This window comes from Bubalus bubalis, chromosome 14, assembly GCF_019923935.1.
Source record: "Bubalus bubalis isolate 160015118507 breed Murrah chromosome 14, NDDB_SH_1, whole genome shotgun sequence".
Classification (NCBI taxonomy): Eukaryota; Metazoa; Chordata; class Mammalia; order Artiodactyla; family Bovidae; genus Bubalus; species Bubalus bubalis.
Window position 1 is genome coordinate 52,548,764 of NC_059170.1, and position 23,379 is coordinate 52,572,142.

The 23,379-nt window shown below is 42.8% G+C and overlaps 2 protein-coding genes and 1 long non-coding RNA gene across 9 annotated transcripts in view; 2 read left to right on the forward strand and 1 right to left on the reverse strand.

Moving 5' to 3' along the window:
* CUBN (cubilin) overlaps positions 1 to 15,679 on the forward strand; it is a 260,214-nt gene extending 244,535 nt beyond the window's left edge. Inside the window, exons 61-67 of the mRNA XM_006052367.4 lie at positions 1,260 to 1,422; positions 1,810 to 2,015; positions 4,814 to 4,961; positions 5,868 to 6,049; positions 9,119 to 9,284; positions 11,469 to 11,704; positions 15,225 to 15,679. Of these exons, the coding sequence (XP_006052429.4) occupies positions 1,260 to 1,422; positions 1,810 to 2,015; positions 4,814 to 4,961; positions 5,868 to 6,049; positions 9,119 to 9,284; positions 11,469 to 11,704; positions 15,225 to 15,332 (1,209 nt within the window). The 3' untranslated portion in view covers positions 15,333 to 15,679. The remainder of the gene's footprint in view (positions 1 to 1,259; positions 1,423 to 1,809; positions 2,016 to 4,813; positions 4,962 to 5,867; positions 6,050 to 9,118; positions 9,285 to 11,468; positions 11,705 to 15,224) is intronic.
* Positions 15,680 to 17,909: 2,230 nt separating this feature from the next.
* On the reverse strand, positions 17,910 to 20,861 carry LOC123464901. The gene is made up of 3 exons (XR_006639990.1): positions 20,494 to 20,861; positions 18,697 to 18,774; positions 17,910 to 17,962 (listed from the first exon to the last, which is right to left on the reverse strand). It is a non-coding gene; the product is annotated as an uncharacterized LOC123464901 (long non-coding RNA).
* A 111-nt stretch (positions 20,862 to 20,972) lies between these two features.
* The window catches only part of RSU1 (Ras suppressor protein 1), a 202,227-nt gene continuing 199,820 nt past the window's right edge, over positions 20,973 to 23,379 (forward strand). For 6 of the 7 annotated variants that reach the window (XM_045162704.1, XM_045162709.1, XM_045162705.1 and 3 more), the window contains exons 1-2: positions 20,973 to 21,129; positions 21,369 to 21,480. In XM_045162704.1, coding sequence (XP_045018639.1) covers positions 21,372 to 21,480 — 109 coding nt within the window. In that variant the 5' untranslated portion in view covers positions 20,973 to 21,129; positions 21,369 to 21,371. The remainder of the gene's footprint in view (positions 21,130 to 21,368; positions 21,481 to 23,379) is intronic. The other variant, XM_045162703.1, reaches the window with a different exon arrangement.

Genomic DNA, 23,379 nt, shown 5'->3' on the forward strand with positions numbered 1-23,379 from the left:
AGGAGTCGGACACGACTGAATGACTAAGCACAGCACACCTCAGAGGAGTGGGCAAGTGTGAAGAGCAGCCCAGGCCAGACAAGAGCAGGCTTGCAGACCATGCTAAAGAGGGTGAATTTAACTGAAGATGCAATGAGATCCCCAGCGACATTGTAGGCCAAGCAGGATCTTTGCCTGTTCTAAACTTACAGATGTTCAGGCAGCTTGGGGGAGAATGCTCTGTGGAGTCAGGGCTATGAGAAATGTTACAACAGTATAGGTGAGGGACCACTGTGGGGACACCGGAGATGGAACCCTTGAGACAGAGGATGAAGGTGGAGCAGAATCGATGGCGGTTCAGAAGGAGGCAGGGCAGTCGAGGATGGCTGAGGTGCTAGGCTTGAGCCATTAACTGACGCAAAGATGACTTGGGGGGGCTTCCCTGTGGTCCAGTGGTTAAGACTTCACCCTCCAGTGCAGGCGGTGCAGGTTAGATCCCTGGTGGGGAAACTAAGATCTCACATGGGGAGGGGAGTGGTCAGGGAAGTCTACTGAGTCAGTGATGTTTGAGTCAAGACCTAAAAGAACAGAGGGGAATGAAACCACGTGAATAAACAGGAGAACATTCCAGGCAAAAGAAACAGCAGATACAATAGCGAGGATGCCGGAGCACCTGTTTCACTCCAGGAGCAAAGCAAACAAAGTGGAGGCCATTAAGAGTTCAGCTGGGAAAGTCCAGGAGTAGAAGTAGGAGCAGGTTCTATCAGGCCTCGGAGGCCTTAGTCACGGCTTTGAGTGGGTGGGGAGAGCTTAGGAGAGTTCTTAGCGGAGCAGCAGCCTGGTCTGACTAACACTTAAACTGTATCCTCTGGCTGGTGTGTTGAAAACGGACTGTAGAGGATCAAGAGTAGGACCGGGGGCATTCATGGGAAGATGCGATGAGAATCAGGCAAGAGGTCACGATGGCTTGGACCTGCGCCGTTAGTGGGGACAGAGGTGAAGGTGGTGATGGGTTTGTGGCTCTAATGACATTATTTTTTAAATCAAATATGACTTTCCCAATGAGAAAAAAATTTTAGGCCATTATACTAGATTTTTACTGAAAATCATCATAGCGTAATTGATTCGATAACAATTCAGTTCCTAAATTAAAACCAGCATTAAGAACATTAGTGTAAGATTCTTAACTATGACCTCTTGTAACTTCATGTGCATTTTAGTGTAAAATATGCAACTTCTTTGTGACTAATGGATAACTAATGAGCTGTTTTTCTTTTCAGTTATATGATGGGGACAGTGAAAATGCCAACTTGGCTGGAACATTCTGTGGTTCCACCGTACCTGCCCCCTTTATCTCTTCTGGAAACTTCCTTACAGTTCAATTTGTCAGTGACTTGAGTTTAGAAAGAGAAGGATTTAATGCTACATATACCATCATGGACAGTGAGTAAACTGAGACATTTTTACATGTTATGAAACACATGTGTATTTATGCACTCAAAATAATGACATGATTATATCTATACTCAATGTTAATTACTAACCTCAATGTTAATTACTAACCTCAATGTTAATTACTAAACTCAATGTTAATTACTATCTAAGCTCAATGTCAGTTACTAAACACCCTATTAATTACTTTGTGTTTAATCCATGGTACAAATTTGGTACAATTCTTAGTCAAGAATGTATAATGTAAATCCTTCCTAGAATGATATAAATACAGCTCCTTTGGGTTGGAAGAACAAGGAAAATAGAATTTTAAATATTATATGTGGGATGAGTTACAAGTAAAATGTCTTCTAAGTTGTTTCTTATTTCCCATCTCAGTGCCTTGTGGTGGAACATTTAATGCAACTCGGACCCCACAAAGTATTTCATCACCCAATTCATCAGACCCAGATGTCCCCCTTGCCACCTGTACTTGGGTCATTGAAGCTCCCCTACATCAGCAGGTCGAGATAACTGTGTGGGCATTTCAGCTGCACTCTCAAGACTGCAACCAGAACTACTTAGAGTTTCAGGACCCACCGGAGGTAACAATTGAATGAATGACAGAAACATCTATAACCTTTTCATCAGAGTTTGCAGAACACTTGAAGTAATGAGGGCATGACTGGATAAGTTCTCAAAGTTACTTCCAGCCTAATGTGCTTTTTAGCCTTTTATGACACCCTCTATTTATAGGCATTAAGAAACCTGCACTTGGTCTGTAGGTCGTGTGCCTATTTAACATCTGGGTGTCTTGGCAAAAGTGCCTGGCCCTGAGAGGGCCATGGAGAGGGAAGGAGAGGGTGGGATGAACTGGGAGGGTGGCACTGGCATATCTACACCACCATGTGTGAAGTAGATGGCCAGTGGGAAGCTGCTGCACAGCACAGGGAGCCCAGCTCCGTGCTCCGTGATGACGTAGAGGGGCGGGATAGGGGAATGGGAGGGAGGCTCAAGAAGGCAGGGAGATATGTATGCTTATGGCTGATTCACATTGTTGACCTGGAGAAGGAAATGGCAACCCACTGCAGTATTCTTGCCTGGAGAATTCCATGGACAGAGGAGCCTGCGGGCTACAGTCCATGGGATCGCAAAGGGTAGGACACGACTGAGCTAGTACCATGCACGCACACATTGTTGTACAGCAGAAACCAACACATCATTGCAAAGCAATTATCGTCCAATTAAAAATAAACTAAAACAAAATAAAACAGAAAAGTGCCTGCTCTTGTGCCCCATCCTCAGAGACGGATTCCCCTATTAACCTGAATTTTTAAAAACTTTTCATTTTGTATTGGAGTATGGCTGATTAACAAGGATGTGATAGTTTCAGGCCATTAACCGGAGTTTTTGATGTGTGTCTCTGGCATTCTGCCTGCAGTGCTCCAGGCAGAAGCCTGTCTGTAGTCAGTGGGATCTGTGTGTAGAACAAATTGGAGGGTTTGGTTAAGAAGCCATTTGGTACCAGTCTAAGGGGACTATATTCATGGTTTAAAAAACAGAGAAAAGTTGTTTTGTTTTTTTAAAAAATGGATCAGTCTGAATTGCTCATGGGGTAAGATGTTGAAGAGATTGTTGACCATAAAACTGTGATGGTCACAGAATACCTGAGGATTTGTGCATCAACATCATGTGATTGACTAGTTGTCTGTGAGTATGGTTTCAGTGTGTCTGCCCTCTGATGCCCTCTTGCAACACCTACCGTCTTACTTGGGTTTCTCTTACCTTGGACAAGGGGTATCTCTTCAGGGCTGCTCCAGCAAAGTGCAGCCACTGCTCCTTACCTTGGACGAGGGGTATCTCCTCACCACCATCCCTTCTGACCTTGAACGTGGAATAGCTCCTCTAGGCCCTCCTGCGCCCGCGCAGCCACCACTCCTTGGAGGTGGGGTTGCTCCTCTCGGCCGCCTCCCCTGGCCTTGGACGTGGGGTAGCTCCTCCCGGCTGCCGCCCCTGATCTTGGACGCGGGGTAGCTCCTTTTGGCCGTTCCTGCGCCATTGCAGCCTGGCACTCTCGGCCGCTGCCCCTGACCTAGTGAAGAGGAACTAAAAAGCCTCTTGATGAAGGTGAAAGAGGAGAGTGAAAAAATTGGCTTAAAACTCAACATTCAGAAAACGAAGATCATGGCATCTGGTCCCATCACTTCATGGCAAACAGATGGGGAAACAGTGGAAACAGTGTCAGACTTTATTTTTGGGGGCTCCAAAATCATTGCAGATGGTGACTGCAGCCATGAAATTAAAAGACACTTACTCCTTGGAAGAAGTGTTATGACCAACCTAGATAGCATATTGAAAATCAGAGACATTACTTTGCCAACAAAGGTCCATCTAGTCAAGGCTATGGTTTTTCCAGTGGTCATGTATGGATGTGAGAGTTGGACTGTGAAGAAAGCTGAGCGCCTAAGAATTGATGCTTTTGAACTGTGGTGTTGGAGGAGACTCTTGAGAGTCCCTTAGACTGCAAGGAGATCCAACCAGTCCATTCTGAAGGAGATCAGCCCTGGGATTTCTTTGGAAGGAATGATGCTAAAGCTGAAACTCCAGTACTTTGGCCACCTCATGCAAAGAGTTGACTCATTGGAAAGACTCTGATGCTGGGAGGGATTGGGGGCAGGAGGAGAAGGGGACAACTGAGGATGAGATGGCTGGATGGCATCACTGACTCGATGGACGTGAGTCTGAGTGAACTCTGGGAGTTGGTGATGGACAGGGAGGCCTGGCGTGCTGCGATTCATGGGGTCACAAAGAGTCGGACACGACTGAGCGACTGAACTGAACTGATCATGTGATTAGGTGGTTAACATAAAAAGAATGATGGGATTAGAGTGTAGGAATCCTGAACTGAGGATGCTGCCTGGTGGAGGCACCTGGGAATACATGGAATGTTTCGCTGCAGTTTGAGGAGCAACTCATACACTGCAAGTTTGCTAAAGGGTGGTGAGAGAGGGCCAGGAACAGTGTTGGTTAGTCGTAGGGGCTTCCGAACAACGGAGATGCCCCAGGTGAACTGTAGTGAGCTCCAGCAGCCTGGCTGAGCTCTGAAAACAGCATAGCCCTTAGAGAGGACTTGGAGTGAGGGGGACGGTCCTGTTTTCAGTAGGCAGTGGGCTGCCCTGTGGTTTCAGCAGAAACCTCTCCACCTCTCACCCAGCCCTCAGATGTGAGACATCTGTCAATTCCATGGCCAAGGTGACATCTTACTGCAGAGTGCTTTAAACTCTATAATTGGTCTCCATGGTTAAATATTTAACTTGTATTTTTATGTGCAGTTTAATTTCTGCTGTGGCCTATTCTCTTTTGAAACTAAACCTACTGACCCTTGGCTTCCATTCCATTTCAGAGTAGTGGAAACCCAGGAATTCGCTTCTGTGGTGGAAATGTGTCAGCTGTGCCCACGTTTTACTCCTCCACGAGCACCGCAGTCATCGTTCTCAAATCCGAAGTTTTCAGTATAAACTCTAGAGTGGGTTTTACCTATCAGATTGCAGGTGAGCTTGGGGATTTAATCTTTTATTCAGAAAAACTGCCATTATTACAATTACTGCTAGAGTTGACTCCTGTGAATAAATTAAGGTTTGTTGACATAAACCATACCCACATGAAGTAAGACTTTACCAGAAGCCTAGCCCCATTTAGTAGATGACTAAAGCTGGCTTCTGAAGAGTTAAAGCAAATGAAATACTAATTAAAATGTTGAGAATGCAGGATATTAAGTTCATATTGTTAATTAAAAATATATACCAGTTACTATGTTAATTATGCTCTTAACCACATAGAGAAATCACTATGTATTAGAAAATTACTTTGGAAAAACCAAGGAGCCTTGAAAGAGTTACTTGTTCACTGTCACCGAGAAATTGATTTCCAGAGAACACTGTATGTAATGTTCGTTTCAAGCTTGATTAAAACCAAAGCTGCCTTTGATTAAAACAAACAAAAACAGTCAGGGTGTTTTTACCAAAAATGGTCAAAAGCTATATCAGTTGTATCAGAATGAACAATTCATCAAAGTATTTGAGGAAACATCCTCAGACAAAACTCTGTCTTGGAGGTAGAGTCTGTATGTCCAGAGTCTAAATGTCAGCCCGCTCCACCTCCGGATCATCAGAAAAGTGCAGAGAGTGCTAGAATGTTCATCTTCACAGGAGAGTCTTCACATTTCACATCTCACACTAGGATGTTTTGGGTTAAGAAACTGCACTGCGTTTGCCTGGCACGCTGTCCACCTCAGGTCTTGGGATCTCAGTCATCTCAGAGGTAAATGGAGGATCTAGATAAGCTTTTTTCTGAAGTTTGCTCCGATTTAATAATCTTCTTGAATTATTCCTGTCAAGTTGAAGGAGCACTAACTATTGGGAGGCATACATTAATTAAGACACTGTCTTTCCTCTAAGATTGCAATCGAGAATATAAGAAGGCATTTGGCAACCTGCGGAGTCCTGGCTGGCCAAGTGACTACGCCATCGACATGGACTGCACAACCGTGCTCAGAGCCCCCGACAACCACACCATCTCCCTCTTTTTTCACTCATTTGGCATCGAGGACTCAAGTGGCTGCACACATGACTTCTTGGAGGTAACGCGCGTCTGAATATCATGTAAATGAACGGTGTAAAAGATGCTGGGTCCTTAAAGATTTGTCACCTTTTCCTCTGCTACTGCTGATCATATTCCTTCCTTATTTCATTAAATTGTTCATCATCCCTTCATCCCCTAAATACCAACCATCTCCAAGACCCAGACACGGGAAATCCAGGAGGGAACAAGACATAGTCAGGGTTCCCCGGGGGCTCACAATCCATGGGCAAGACAAGACAGGAAGTAGTCTGCTCTTGTTGACCAACAGCCAGCAAGGTTAGGGGCACTTAACCCACCTGGGGACAGAGAAGGCATCTTGAAGGCAATGATATGTGGCTTGAGACTGGAAGGACCAGAGGAAGGTCAAGTGCAAAGTGCTAATTTTGGAGATGAAAGATGTGTCTGACTTTAACAAGAAATGATACTAAATAGTTTACCTGATTTCGCTGAGCCACAGTATGTTCGGGGCATCTTCAGTATTCTCTATGGAGAGTGTCTCCTTGACCACCTGTTTGGCAGACACAAGAGGAGCGCTTTGTTTCTTCCTCCTCCTCTGAATCACCTTTGCTCTTTGCCTGTCCTCCTCCACCCACCCTATCCTCCTTCCCCCCAAACACACTGAGAGAGAACCATCCCTTGTCTGGAGCTTAGCACCTATAACTACCGCAGTGTTCTCTCCCGTGTCCTTTGCAAACTCTTTTGGAAATGTATTCATTCTTAGGAAGTAAACTGAGTTGCTGAGTAAGTCTCAGACGTACAAAGATGCTGAATCCCTCTGTGAATTGAATTCATACCCAAATCTTAACCCGAGAGTCCCTAAGTTGGCTATGTTTCATGTACATGCAAATCTCTGGCAAGGTTTCCAAAAAGTTGGTTTGTTCCCCTATACCTGTTATGGAGTTTTATTATCCTGGAAAGCGCACCCCACCATAGAATTCATCTAAGTCCTTGGTTAATGACTATGCTCAACCTAGAGTGTAAAAGTTCTCAGAGGAAGCATATGCCTTTTCATGGGGAACCTTAGCCATGGTAGAAACTGGGAGGACATGGATGTAGCAGGGAGGCGATGAGAGAAGGACAGTCTTGTTGGCATCAATCTGGTTACTAAACTCAGCCCTACATACGTACCCACCATGGAGGCTGAACAGTTCCATGGAGCATAAAGCAGAAGTGAGAGGTGGAGAGAGACACAGAAAAAGGATGAACCATCCAGACAGTTCAGAGTCACAGTGCAGCTACTCCTGGTTCACATCAAACTTGAGTTGCCCATTAGTGACTAGCGTGAACTCTGCTATTTGCCTCTGGATGCTGGGAAGCAAGGGCGACTCTCCAGCCAACGTGCCTTAACCCATAGAAACGGGTCTGAAACTTCCCGTCCAATAAGCAAAGACAGGAAACGGCAGCTCAGGCCTGCAAAGTCCAGCTGTTTCTGGTTTTCAGTGGGAGGATTCTGGCACGGTTTACTGCAGCCTCAGCATTCCATTCATGTTAACGATGATGAGAATGGAAATTTATCAATGAGGATTTTGAATGTATTATACCCCTTGAAGGCCAAGCTCTCGACCCCATTTGAAATCTGCCTTTGCCTTCAGCAACCCTTTCAGGCTCATCTGTACTCCCAGAGATGCTCTCTGCTCTCCTGTCCCATTCCTCCTGTGCAGAGAGAAATGAAAAGGACAGTTCATTGGCATATTCCGTGAGAATGAATATCCCGCTCCTTCTCTTAGAGCATCAGCTTTCTAAAGAGGATCCAGAGGAAAAAGACCCATGTCCAGACTGGAGTAGGGCAGCTGGACTTCTGTCTGCTGACTGTGAACCGGCTGCTCCACCTACAGCAAGGCTACTTTGTATAAACACTTGGCAGAATAATCCAGAAAGGCATCTTTCTCTCCTGCTGGCTACTCTATAGACCTAAAAGGAATCTCTCCAGGGCCTCCTCTCGTGGTCTAGTGGTTAGGACAGTGCTTTCACTGCTGGGGCCCAGGTTCGATCCCTGATTGGGGAAGTAAGATCCCCCACAAGTCTTGTGGTAAAACAAACAAACAAACAAAAAGCTGGGGTGGGGGATATCTCCTGAGCAACACAACCTGGCCAGACTACCCACCACACCTCTGAAGACATTCTGTGACTTAAGACTACCAACAATTAACCACATGTTAAACTATGGGAATATAAAGGGAACAGAGGCGCTTTCAGGATTTTAAATGCAGGTATCAATTCAATAAAGTCAGCATCCATCCAGGAGGGGCTGGATCCAGCCCAAACTCCTGGATCACGTGTCTTCATAGCCCTCAAGAGTCCTCCTCCAATTGGGGCTGATTGTGAATGTGTAGCGGGACCCAGGCTGGAGGGCAGAATTTGATTGAATTCGCCGTGTGGTTACCACACTCACATGACAGCTCGTTTCCTGTTTTCACGTGTGTCTATACCATGCAATGATTTTCTTTTTTAGAAATCTATTCAGCTTCACAATGTATTTTTAAAATATATCTAAACAGTCAGAAATTTTATAGATTGTTTTAATTATCTCCTTTTCCCATATAGAAATTAATTTTGTTTTGACTTTATCACACTTTGTATGTTGTTTTTTCATGGCCCCGTCATAGTCGAGCCATTTTTAAGGAGAGATAAAAGCATAACTGCAGTATGATGAATAGACTACCACAGAGTTAACTGGAAACAATGCAGATATTTTTCTCCCCGCATCTTTTTAAAGTTCACTTTAACTACATTCTTTGAAGCATCTCCCCAAGAACAAAGATATAACTAGTTTGTTATACAGCAATCAACTAGTTGGTTATATCAGCAGAAATATGCCTCCGTGTTTTAACTGCTGGAGATGAATACATATTTCTGAATCCAAGTGTAAATAGTTTTTGATCTACAAATTGCATGTTTCTCTCCTTTGCAAATGAAGGTGCCATCTGAGTGTAAATATATATAAAAAGACGAAGTTTTTCTCAAAAAAGTTATTCAGATAGTCTCATGTCTTAATGTAGAGCAATGATAGATCAGAAAAGAAGGTACTATATATCTAAGTGTCATCATTAATGCTGCATTTTTAAAGGTCAGAAACGGAAGTGAGAGCAGTTCGCCATTACTGGGCACATATTGTGGGACTCTGCTGCCAAATCCCATTTTCTCCCAGAGTCATGAACTATACCTTCGATTTAAGAGTGATGGTGCAACTTCCGGTCGTGGATATGAAATTATCTGGACTTCTTCACCCTCCGGTAAGACACTGGCACTTTGTCAGGGCAAGTGATGCAGCCGAGAAAAACATACAGTGTCTCATAGAAAAGACAGTTAAAGGGACCTCATCTTTCTCCCCAATCTGTGTACTTGATCATTTTCTGTTAAAAATAGAGATTTTTTTAAAATGATGAAATTATAGATTTTAAAAATTCTACTTGTATTTACTATTTCTCTAAAGAATATATATTTACATATGAGGCACAGATAAGGTATAAAGATTTTGTAATTAGTTTATACATTTTGATTTTGTCATATTTAAATTTTTTTTAATGTATTTATGTATTTATTTCATTTATTTTTGACTGTGCTGGGTATTTGTTCCTAAGAGGGCTTTTCTCTAGTTTTGGAGAGCGGAGGCTACTTTTCATTGTGGTTTGTGGGCTTCTCGTTGCGGTGCTTTCTCTTGTTGTGAAGCGTGGGCTCTAGGGAGCAGGCTTTGGTAGTTGGGGTAGGTGGGCTCAGTAGTTGAAGCTCCTGGGCTCTAGAGCACAAGCTCAGTCGTTGTGGTGCATGGGCTTAGTTGCTTCAAGGCATGTGGGATTTCCCAGACCAGGGAGTGAACCGGTGTCTCCTACACTGGCAGGCAGATTCTTTACCACTGAGGCACCAGGGAAGCCGATTTTGTCATATTTTTAACTTTCAGTTTGATCATCAAGGTGTACTGCTCTGAAAATTAAATAAAAGTTTGCCCAAAAGTTACAAACACATACTTGAGTACATCTAAGCAGCTGTGTTCCTTGGAGGCCCTCTCATTTCTGGACAGTCCTGGAGATTAATGGCTCTTACAGGGCAGTAAGCACCTTCCTGCAGTTTGGGTTGGCTGTTTACTGATGAGTGAAGGAAATTTAAGTCATGTCAATACATTTAACTCAAGAAAGAAGGAATACTTTTGTGAAATGGCCCCGAAAATATCTAAAAACTTTCAAAATAAGAATGTGGAAACAATTCGTTTAAATATCCCGAGTGACTATAAAAAGATTCTATCAAGACAATTGTGGATAATGATTTCTTGGTACCTGCACAAAAGTAAAAGATGATCTCTATGCCCTAATTTTACAGATAAAGAAATAAAACACCCAATTGATGAGTTGCCTTAAATGCACAGCCAGACTGTGGCAGAGGCAGGCCCAAACCCCCACTGGTCAGAAACCCGGCTCTGTGCTCTTTAATTATGTTCTACAGTTTCTTCCTGCGTACAGCGTATCTGGATGCCCATACCATCTGGTCTAAATCATGATAGATTTCCTGTGCAAACTGACAAACCGAAAAAATTGACTCCAATACTTAAAAAGCTTTGCCTTTCTTTTTGGGAGGGATGAGGAACTACCCTGGTGGTCCAGTGGTTAAGACTTTGTGCTTCCACTGCAGGAGGTGTGGGTTCAGTCCCTGGTCAGGGAACTAAGACCCCCACATGCCACACGACTTGGCCAAAAAAGAAAAAAGAAAATAAACTTTGACTTTTTAAGCATATCAGTCTTGGAGCTGTCAGTTCTATGCCTGGTAAAGTCACTTTTTTTTTTTAGTAAAGTAATTACTGCCTCAATGGACATGAGTTTGAGCAAACTCTGGGGGATGGTGAAGGACAGGGAAGCCCGGGGTGTTGCAGTCCATAGGGTCACAGAGAGTCAGACACGACTGAGCTACTGAACAAACAACAAAAACAACAAATTACTGCCAAAATCTAAAATAAAACACCTGTTTCTGTGATCCTGCCCCAGAATTTCCCTTTTAATTTTACTTCACCCACATCATCACCAAGTCACTGCCCTTGAGTCAAAGTACTCAAGATCAATCCAAGTACCTATACCACCAAAGTAGCCAAGATTGACTTCACTCTCTCCTGCAGTTACTTTATCAAGATATTGGTTTTCCTATTGCGTTCTCAACTCACTATTTTCAAAAAACAGACCTGGAGGAAGTCGGTCCTAAGTAGTGAGCTGCAGGGAAAGGAATATATGGTGGAGGTGGGGATGGAGGGGGCAGGTGGTGATGGAGGAGAAGGATGTAGCCCATGAAGGCACAGGAAAAGGGTTTCTGCCTCCACTTTTCCCGCAAGGAGTCTCAGCGCCTTAGGAAAATGTTGCATTGTCTTAAGTGCACTAAAGCACAGTGGGTGGTTTCTGCGTGACTGAATCCAACTCCATGCCACTGTTTCCTGGCAGGCTGTGGTGGGACTCTTTATGGAGACAGCGGCTCGGTCACCAGCCCTGGCTATCCAGGCACTTACCCAAACAATACTCACTGTGAATGGGCCATCCTTGCTCCTGCTGGAAGACCGGTCACCGTCAGCTTTTACTTTATCAGCATCGACGATCCCGGAGAATGTGTCCAAAACTACCTCCTGCTCTATGATGGACCTGATGCTAATTCTCCATCCTCTGGGCCCTATTGTGGCGCAGTGAGTAGAACAAGCTTTTAAAAAATCCAATTATCATTTCAGAATAATTAAAGTAGCTTTAAAGGGCATGTTTAAAGGCAGACATGCAATCACAGAGCACAACATACTTTTATTAATGCAAATTCAGTTTTCTGACTTTCCTGTTTATTTGGGGAGCACGAGTGCCACCTAGTGGACTTTTCATTAAATTAATAATGGTGGTAGTGGTGGTTTAGTCTCTATGTCATGCCCGACTTTAGCCCACCGGGCTCCTCTGTCCATGGGATTTGCCAGGCAAGAATACTGGAATGGGATGCCATTTTCTCCTCTAGGGGATCTTCCCGACCCAGGGATCAAACCCAGGTCTTCTGCATTACAGGCAGATTCTTTACTGACCCAGCCACCGGTATTATTAACCGTTACAAAACTTCACTGTGCATCAAAATTACGTATGCAGTTATTTAGCATCACAGACTTCCAGTGCCCACTCAGCCCATAGAATCAAAGTTTCTGGTGGAGCACTTGTGGCCTGCTGCTTTGTGGAAGTTCCATGTGTGGTTTAAAGGCACTGTCCAGGGTTGCCCATCCATGTTATTTCTGCGTGACTAGAATTACAGTCTTATCTCTGTACCTGCAGGGGATCGGTCCCATGGCCCCCCACGGATACCACATTCTCAGGTGCTCAGATCCCTTATAAAAACCGGCCTAGTGAGTACAGTCCGTCCCCCGTATCTGCGGATTCTGTATCCACAGGTTCTGTATCTGCTGGATTCTGTGGTTGGTTGAATCTGCTATGTGGAACCTATCCTTACAGAGGGCTGACTGTATAGAAATGTTGGATGCCTGGCTCCATTCCATTCACCGCTTGCTGAAAATTGTGGGAACTCTTTGAAGAGATTCACAGGGATATTAACAGTTGTCCTGGGGACTGAGAGTTTGTTTTGGTAAATCTCAGATCTCCCCTGAGCCCTCCAGGAGATTCTGATGTTGACTCAACACTGCTGCATCCCCCCTCGCTGCCTTTTGTTTTATGTCCAAGTGGATGGATGTTTCCAGAGCTTCAATGCGAGGGATGCATGACTACGGATGAGAAGTTAGCTGTTTCTTACTGTTTCGCTCTTTGCTCATTTATGCTTTCTGATCAAACTAACAGAGAATTACCTCTGCTGGAAATCTAGAGTTTTTAGAATATAACTACAGTTTATAAAATTGATTAATAGTATTATCAAAAATATTTTTTAAAAAACCACTTTTCTAAAACACTGAGAATTCTCCCATATATTCTTCTAAACACTTTTGAGGAATATATTTCCATACACATATTTTATCCTGTTTTGTGGTTTGGTTTTTTCCTTCCACTGACTGATACATCATTAACATCTTAACCATATCATTAGGCAAAGTGGTCTATCATATTTAATCACTGGGTGGTTTTCTCTTGCATGGGTACAGCCTAATTTCTGGAACGAGGCTCCTCTGGTTTACAGACAACACATCAATAAACTCTCTGGTAGCTCTGTCCCTCTACACAGAGCTAATTATTGAGGGAGAAATTTGGGTCACCTGACTAGTGGATACTGCCTTGCAGTTATTCACAGGGGCCCACAGAAAAGAGATCCCAGTAAATGAGTCACATGTCAGATTTGGAAGCTAACTGGGCCTTAGACATTTAGTTGAGATTTGTAGGAATTCCCCAGTGGTCTAGTGGTTAGGACTTGGTGCTTTCAGTGCCATGGCCCAGGTTCGGTCCCTGCTGGGAAACTAAGATCCCACAAACTGCACTGTGCAGCCAAAAAAGAAAGAAAGAAAGAAAGAAAGAAATTTGTGAACATTTCAAAAAGAGATTATTTTCAAAATATAATTACTTTATGTCTGTATGACTTTTTTTTTTTTTTTTTTTTGGTTTTCAGTGACTTTCAAATATACAATCCCATTTGATCCCTGGACTTTGCAGATAAAAGAAAACTGAGGCACTGAGAGAGATTACTGCCATTTAAACCAATGTCACATTAAATTCAAGTCTGTAATTAGTTATATCTCCTTTTCTTAACTATGATGTTTGTAGTATTTTCCCAGTTTTAAATTTTCTTTAGTAAATTTAGACCTAGTTTCCAGAGTAATTGTTTTATTATTTAAAGATACCATTGATTTATTTAGTGTGTGAAGCCCAGCAGGGTCAGTGTATTTACAGAAAAACAGTGGGAGTCCCTCCTTGGATAGCTAATCATACAATCATTGGGAAATGTTTTCTTTTATGATAATGGTCATTGCTCACCGGCATCTGAGTTACAGAATCTGAACATCTAGAAGCATGAAAGAATGACAGGGAAGTAGGGAGGAGTTTACATTTTTTTTAAAGAGAAGGAGTTTAAAATTTTTGTAATCTGCTCATACTAGTTTGTCAGCACAGGATAACAAGTAGAAATTTGGGAGCAGGTTGAAATGGAAAGAAAAAGTGTGTGCACACAGCAATTGATCCATATTGTGTATCCCTTGGTATCTCTTTTTAGGAAAAAGAATTCCTGTGCTGTGCTCACCTGAATAATTTCCTGCCTTGGAAATAAGTCTGGCTGTTTTTTGTTTTTGATGACTCTGGGTAGGACTGAGGCAGGGGACCTGAGCAGAACCAGAGGAGCAGGGCCCCAGACTGCAGCCTTGACCCTGTGTGATATGCTTTGCTTCTGTGCCTGTTACTGACTTATTTCCTACCTCACCTCTCCCACTGGGATGTCAGCTTCATGAGAGCAGGGCTTTTTGCATGTTTGGCTCATTTTTTTATATCCCTAGTGCTAATAATTGGAGAAGGAAAGAGATCAATCTATCCACTCTTTCCACACACACACACACACACACAGGTACACGTACAGAACTGTTCCCCTTTTTGTGTGTTTGGTTCATTTTTTATACCCCTAGTGCTAATAATTGGAGAAGGAAAGAGACCCATCTACCCACTCTTTCTTCGCACACAGATACACACAAACACAACTGTTCCCCACAAAGGATATGAAAATCATCCCCCCAAGGAAAGTACAGGTGTTGGTGAAGGGAGTAATATACTTTATTCAGATGTTCATTTTAGTTGCAGACATAAGTTGTGTTTCCCATCAGAAAAATGAAAATTTCAATAAGAACTTGAATTGGAAATTGAAAGTTTAGCGACAGTTTTATTGAAATGCAATTCACATACCATAGAAATCATCTACTTAAAGGGTAAAATTCAATAACTTTTAGTCAGTTCCCGGATCCAGGAAGCTGTTGTCACTGTGCTTGATTTTAGAACATTCTTGTACTCCAGAAGGAAACCCTGTATCCATTAGCAGTCACTCCCCATTGCTCCTTACCGCCCTCCCCCAGCAATATTCTTGTGTAAAGTCTCTACATTAATACTTAGCAAGATCACTTCTAGACACATATGAAGGTTTACTGAAAATTCTAGAAGGCTTCTTTATGTTGTACTTCTTTACTACATCTGACATTTCTGGGAAAATGTTCAAATTTGTGAAATATATAATTTGTTACTTCTTTTCTTTTTCAATTTTAGGACACTGATATAGCTCCCTTTGTGGCCTCATCACATACTGTCTTCATAAAATTTCATGCGGAGTATGCAGCCCGACCATCAGCGCTCCGGTTAACCTGGGCCAGCTAGCCCAGTGAGGCCGGGTCTGCCCAGCACCTTGGATATTCTGCAGGGGCTGGACCCTCTGGCCTCACGCTGGACAGGATACCTGACCCTCTGCCTGTGCCACTGAGAATAATCTGAACTTTTATGTGTTTCATCAAAGTACACGTGGAATCAACATTTGTACTTCTTTTTTGAATGTAGAACATAGCTTCTTTAATCTAGTATTTTGAGCTGAAAATTTCTAGAATCCCTTAAAGGGTTGGAAATGATTATGGCCTGTGTGCTGTACATTTTCAGAAGTTAATTAAATAGAAGTATGGTTTTTTCTGTGAATGCCAAATTGGGGATGATAAACATTACTGAAATCTCAACAGTAGTGCTGCATGTTCTTTTTAACTCACTGAAATTTGTCTTTCACTGTAGGCCTGTGTAAAACTTCAAGTTGAATAGTTCCATACTGACAAAGTCTATGCCTCATTCAGGATAGGAACTCCAGAGCCCAGTTGCCTGTGTCTGAATTTTAGCCTTTCCAGCCACTTCCTTAACTTTCCGGCCCAGTTTCCCTATGCGCCACTTGTCTATTTGGAGTTTATCTACACGAGATGTGAAGTTATACCTAGTTAGGCATGCTTCGATCGAGTATTCTGCTACTTTAAATCCGGAGACATTAGGTTAAATATACAAAGTTAAGTCTTATGAAGGACAGGAGACCAAAGGAATGAAAGACATTATCAAATGTGTTACTTCATCTTCCTCTACTACTCAGATGCCAGGGGAATGATACCTGCACAGACTACAGAGCCACCTAAATGAGATAGTCTCAGCTTAGCTCTATCATGGTTGGATACATCAACTTTGTGGATGACTCTACTGGAGAGAATGGTGAACATGATGAAGAGACCATCAAACCCAAGTTCTTGACAAAGCTGGAACAATGGACTGAAACTCTCGAGATGAAATTTGATGGGAATAGATACAAGATTTAGCTTTTTTATCTAAAAAAGAATCACAGAGATACAGAATATGGAGAAAGTTGAACAATAACCTATGAAATAGTAGTTTTATCTGAAATCAAGATTAGCATATGCAGCTTTCAAACAGTAAGAGATGATCGGATCTGTGATTGCATCATTAGAGGCACGGCGTCTACAAGTCATTTTTAAAGAGTTATTATTTCTAGGAGGCATGTGAGAATATTCAGAACGTGCATCTATCAAGCAAAGACAGCATAATCAATCTTTGTATGTAATTTTTTAATTAAAAACAGGAAATAAGAATATTTTCTCCCATTCTGTAGGCCACAAATGGAATCTAAAAACAACAACAACAACGACCACATAATGTAAAATGAATGGGCTTGAAGAGTGGATGAGGGGAGTCTTACTTGGAAGTAAACGGAGCTCAGGAGTCAGGGGAGCCAGGCTTCACCTACCATGTGATCTTTTCTCCTCTTCTTGTCTGTCTCCCTAAAGAGCTGGACCTTAGTGGGAAGAACTGAGCATTTGCCTTTTGGTCTTCAAGGTTAAGTTAGCCGTCACTGGACAGTCAACCTCATCTGACCTTCAGGGAACTGCCTGGGATAAGTCATCCAGAGGCCACCACAGGCCAGGGATCTCCTGGCACTTCAAGCACCTGTGAAGAAAAACCCAGGGATGGATGGGCCAATGTTAGTTTGGGGCTGGGTGATGCCTGGGTTACTCCTTCTACTTGTCATCATCTCCTAAATTTCAACTCTATTTTATTAGTCAATGGAATTTGTTAAAAATCCAGCACATGCTCTTCAAGGGAATAGTAACATAATTACTTTTATTAAGAAAAAGGAGAACTCACATCAATAGCATTTGCTTTATGCCAGGCATCCTTCTCTCATCACTCATGGAAATCTAAGAACAATCACCTCCATTTTACAGTTGAGGAAAATGAGGTACGAAAAAGTTTGTAAAATCTCAGTGATGGAATGGTGATTTTAACCTCAGCAACCACCCAAGAAAGTGCCTCCCATCCAGCCAGAAGGATTATACGTGTGAACGTATTAAGTATGAAAACCCGACTATCTTCATAGATCTAGTGACATTATTAAAAAATATGGCCTGAAAATTTTTTGATGCAATTGCTGTTATTTTAGTAAAAATGTAGAGATTATACTGAGTCAAAGATAGTGTTAAAGGAAGAAAATGTTTTGCTTATTGTGACTTCAAATCACTCCATGGCTACAATTTAATGGGAAAGTTATTGGAAGAAACATGGTATGATAATTTTTGGATATTAATGAGAAATTGGCTTTTCAAATTTTAATTTCATACCTTCATATGTTTCTTTGTAAGTTGTTTATTATAAGCACAGTTTAGAGACTACAAAAGGCATTTAAAAAATAATTTTATTTATTTTTGGCTGTTCTGGGTCTTCGTTGCTGTGAGGACTTTTCTCTAATTGAGGTGGGCGGCGGCTACTCTTGAGTTGCACCGTGCGGGCTTCTCATGGTGGTGGCTTCTCCTGTTGCGGAGTGCAGGCTCTGTTACAGCACAGACTCAATAGCTGTGGCGCGTGGCCTTGCTTGCTCTGAGGCATGTATAATCTTCCCAGACCAGGGACTGAACCCGTGAACTCCTTCATTGGCAGGCAGATTCTTTACCACTGAGCCACCAAGGAAGTCCCTACAAAAGGCATTTTCAAAATGAATGATTTATATAATAATTTACTTGAATTTTAACCATTGTTTTGTAGCCTGGGGTGCTGATACCGAGCAGGAACCTATGGGGCTTCTGGGCCTTTCTGTGTGTCGGGTGTTTCTTGATTACAAAAATGGGCTTTAATCAGCCTCCATGACCTTCCTTGTGCTCCAAGGAGCAGGTTCAAATAGTTGCTAATTAGGGAAGAGAGGGTTGTGGAGACTGTCTGTCTGTCAAGAGACAGTCAAGGAACTGTCAAGAAACAATAGTGTAGCCCTGGTCTACCAGGTGGGAGAAATTAGCGGTAAGCTGCCCACAAGCACGTGAACCCCAGACTGCTTGGAACTGGAAGGTTGATGACGCTGACTCCCCTCCACCTCACCACCAGCCAATCAGGAGAATGTCCAGGAGCAGATCACACCCTCTTTGAACCATTCCTATTTCTCACTACACCCTCTAGGTTGGAACAGTTGATTTTTTCTTAATCACTTAATTTATTTGAATTGGAGGATAATTACTTTACAATATTGTGGTGGTTTTTGCCATACATTGACATGAATCAGCCATGGGTGCACATGTGGGACACAGTTTTGAGGGCATTAGTCTGCTCTTCTCCCTTCTGCCTGGCAAACCAGTAAAGCTTTTCTACTTCACCCAAAACTCTGTCTTTAAGAATTAACTTGGTGTTGGGGTACAGAGGCCAGATTCAGCTTCAGTACCTCGGGGAACCAGGCATCCCCCTTGATTGTCCTTGACTGGCCCACTCCGGGGGCTCACAGGTAGGGGTAGAACATTGCCTGCAAAGGAGAATGAAGCACAGACTTTGCGTAAGTGTGGTGCACTTGGCAGTGACCCTGCAGGGGCGGTTTCAGCTCGGATAAATACTTTTCCTTGCAGGAAGAGCTACCTAATTTGCAGGGCCCCTGGTTCAAAAAGTATTAAACATCTCAAGCCAGTGACATCAGAACAAGAAACTAACTGTGGGGCCTATTTAAGCCCGGAGTTTTCTGACGCTGTGTACAGTTTGTATATCCAGGAAGCCGGTCCTGTTTCCATGTTATAAAAATCTGGAACTTAGGGACACATTTTATTAAGAATTGTACTGGTGAAAAGTGAAAAGAATGGAAGAAGGTTATAAAGGAGTGAAAACGAATTTCTGGAAAATTGGAAGTGAATGCAAACGTGGGGAAGCAGCCTTGTGAGGACCATCTTCTAACTTATGAAGAAATTTAAAATAGCCCAGGAAAATTAATGATGACTTAAGAGGGAAACAAATACACATCAACAATAGAGGAGGAAGTAGAGCACACCAGCTAGCTAGGAAAATCAGCTCAGGTTTCATGCTTCAGTACAAAAGGAAAATCAGGAGTCAGCAGACAGAGGAAAAGTTACAGCAGCCAGAATGGGAATGAACTAGATAAACTAACAAAAAATGGGACATGAGGAAACAATTTAGTAAACAGAAGAAAGGTTTAAAAATTGCTATCCTCAGAGATATTTGAGAAGAGTGTGCATTCATGAAACAAAAGCAGGGCACTATTAAACAAGGAGGGCTTAAGAAGCATATTTCATTAATAGTCAAAACAACTTTAAAAATTTTAATAGCTTAAAAAAATTTAATATCTTTGCAAGATAAAACAGAGAAAAATCTTCCAGAACGTTAAATTAAAAAGTGTGTTGTTGGGGGTGGGGTGGGGGGGGGTGAGTGTTAAATATATGAGGGGGAAAAAAACCCCAGCTACTGAAAAGTGGCCCAGGAAGCTACCATATGAAAAGATTTCCAAGAGTGATAAATCATAGAAAACAGTAGGAAATTTCAAAAGAATTAACTGAAAACAATTTCTAGAGAGGAAGAGAGAAATGACTCATCCTCTGAAAATGACCCAATGAGCACTGAACAGATTAAACAAAAAAAGAGCTTCCATCAGAGAGATTATGGTGATGAATAATAAAAAGATCACAAATGCTTCTCAAGGGAAAAAAATAGTTTCCTGCAAAGATTTAAGGAGACGTTTCTGGGCATTAACATTGCAAGTAGAAGTCACTGGAACTATGCCATTGAGATTTAAGAGAAACTGATTTTGAACCTAGAATTCCATGTGGGGCATGGGCAGAAAAAGGACATTTAAAAACATGCAACTTTGTGCCTCTTATACATCCTTTTAGAGGTTACTTGAGAGTAGTTACTCAGCAAGGTGACTACCAGAAATGTCTGTTTAAACCCAGGAACCAAGTTTTAAAAAGTTACAATCTCTCAGCTGGAAGGACAAAGAATCAATCCACGTTACAGCAGTATATTAGTAGGTTCCTAAAGTCTTCAGGAAGAATCCATTGGATTTCAAACAGTGGAGAGTAATGAAAAGCTTAAGGTTATAAGAAGAAAAAAAAAAAATAAATTCTAGTTAAAAAAAAAAAACAACACAAAATTGTTCGAGGAAATCATCATTCAACAGAAAGCAAACTAAGCTATGACACAGCATAAGAACACAGGGGTCACGTATTTATCATATGTCTACCCTGTCCTGTGACTCAAGGCTCCATGATAGGGACCTGGACGCCAGGAACACACAGACCATCAGACAACTCTTGCTTTCTGGAGCTCAAAATGTACCGGGAGGTACAACTGTGGGGAAAGGATTCAGGGTAGCATCTTCCAGTAAGTTAAACAAGTAGCACACTGAGAGAATATTGACTTGTCACTTGTCCCTGACCCAGCCTGAACCCGGGCCCAAACTTCCCTGATTCCGCCCATAGCACTCTGGCTTCCACCTACAAATTGAGCCTGCGCAGGTGGCGGCTTCTTTCCGATCGGAAGCCTAAACTGGGGGGCGGGGCACTAACCACGGGTGGGGCGGAGTCTCCAGGCCTAACAGCATACATGATTGGCTGGCCGCAGGGTACGCATTCTTTTATGGGCGGAGCCTCGCCCTGAGCCACTTCTAGTAAGCAGTTCTCCTAATTAGGGAAGGGCCTGGCGCGGGCGGGGCCTGGAGTTGTTAGCGGTCCGATGTGCGCCTGCGCGGAGTGCCGGGACAGGGCGTGTTCCTCGTCTGGGTGCTCGTTTTGCACCGACCGAGCGCATCTCTCGCAGGCCACCGGAGTGAGCCCTACAGAAGTCTGTAGTTTCTGTCTCTTAAGTGCAGCCCTCCGCAGTGAGTGTGTGTGTGGTTGCAGTTGTGTTTGCTTCTCTCTCCGCGGCGGGAATGGTGCTGGACCCTTCCCACTTCTCTGTCCCTCGCTCCCCACCCCCCATCCTTGTTCCCAGACCCTTCCCGCCGCTGCCCACTTCCCAACACCTGGGGAAAACTGGAGTGTCAGCCGGGGGCTCCCTCATTTCTCTCCCTGCACCCTTCTGGCCGTCGCCCACGTGCTTTGTTGTTGTTTGGTACAGGTCATGTCCAAGTCTCTGAAAAAGTTGGTGGAAGAGAGCCGGGAGAAGAACCAGCCGGAAGTGGACATGAGTGACCGGGGCATCTCTAACATGCTGGACGTCAACGGCCTGTGTAAGTTCTCCGGAGGGCCTTCCTCTCGGAGAGGGTGGGTTTATCAGTTTAACAAGTAACTGCTGGTGGCAGTTTGAGACATTCTGATAGTTTCCACCCCACCTGGTGCTTGTAAAGGGCACTTGTCTAGGGCTTAGCTCAGAAAGCTTGCAATCAGATTTGTTTTCTCAGCTGGAAAACGGGCACGAGAGCCAGGTTAAGAATCACACGGACTTGTAGCTGCTGGATCTCATCATTTGTCCATGCTGATTGATGTTTTTTGGGTGGATTTTCCACAGTTTACTAAATAGCCACTTGGTGTTTTTTTTTTTTTTTTTTTTAATAATTTTTATTGGAGCATAGCTGATTTATAATGTGCTGGTTTCTGCTGTACAGCAAAGTGATTCAGTTATACAGATACATACATACACCCTTTTTAAGATTCTGTTCCCATATAAGTCATTATAGAGTACTAAATAGAATTCTTTGTGCTATACAGTAGGTCCTTATTAGTTGTCTTATACTTAGTAGTGAGTATATGTCAAACCCAATTTCCCAGTTTTCCTCCTCTTCCCCCTTGGGGAAGTTTTGTACATCTGTGACTCTGTTTTGTAAATAGGTTCATTTGTATCATTTTTTTTTTTTTTTTAGATTCCGCATAAAATTGATATCAGATGATATTTGTCTTTCTCTGTTTGACTTCACTCAGTGTCTATCCATGTCACCACGAATTACATTATTTCATTCTCTTTCATGGCAGAGTAGTATTCCATTGTATATCTGTATCACATCTTTATCCATTCATCTGTCAATGGACATTTAGGTTGCTTCCATGTGCTGGCTATTATACGCAGTGCTGAACATTGTATCCTTTTGAAACATGTTTTTCTCCAGTTAGAAGCCCAGGAGTGGGATTGCTGGATCATATGGTAGCTCAATTTTTAGCTTTTTAAGGACCCTCCATACTGTTCTCTGTAGTGCCTCTGTCAATTTACATTCCCACTAGCCGTGTAGGAGGGTTCCCTTTTCTCTACACCCCTTCCAGCATTTATTGTTTGTTTGTAGACATTTTGATGATGGCCATTCTGATCAGTGTGAGGTGATACCTCATTGTGGTTTTGGTTTGCATTTCTCTAATAATTAGTAATATTGGGCATCTTTTCATGTGTCACTTGGTTTTTTAATGGGAAATTATATCTGAATCATTTTCCATTCTTTTTCCACATGAAAGTTACATGATAAGTAAGTTAAACATTTTTGACTCATTATCTTTTTCCGTTTTTTTTTCCTTCTGACTTAGTTCGGGCTTTTGTTTCTTCTTCCTGCTGTTGTGCTGTCTTCCTAATGCTCCTCTCACCTCCACTTTCACTGCCCTTGTACTGCCCTTAAGTTTTTATTTTGTATGGAGCATAGCCGATTAATAATGTTGTGATAGTTTCAGGTGGACAGCAAAGGAACTCAATGATACATTTACATGTACCATTCTCCCCCAAACTCCTCTCCCATCCAGGCTGCCACGTAACATTGAGCAGTTCCCTGTGCTATACAGTAGGTCCTTTGTGGTTACCCATTTTAAATATAGCAGAGTATACAGGCCAATCTCAGGCTCCCCAACTATCTCTTTCCCCATCCTTCCCCCTAACTGCCCCTGTACTTTAAACGCTGTATTGCTTTCAGTGTTCTTTTCCTGTAACAGGCATTTTATTGCACCTCTCTCCTTTAAACCAGGGATTGCAATCTCACATGGCTTCAGGTTTGTGCCTTGGACAGAGATCAGGGTTGGTGTCATTGATATATCTCTACAGAAGACCAGGGAATGGAAAACTGTAGGTGATTGGCATTCGATAGTCCTTCGGAAGATACCTGCCATGAAGGCTAGCATCTCAGCCTCCTGTAATGTGTTGACTTCTCAGTGGTGGT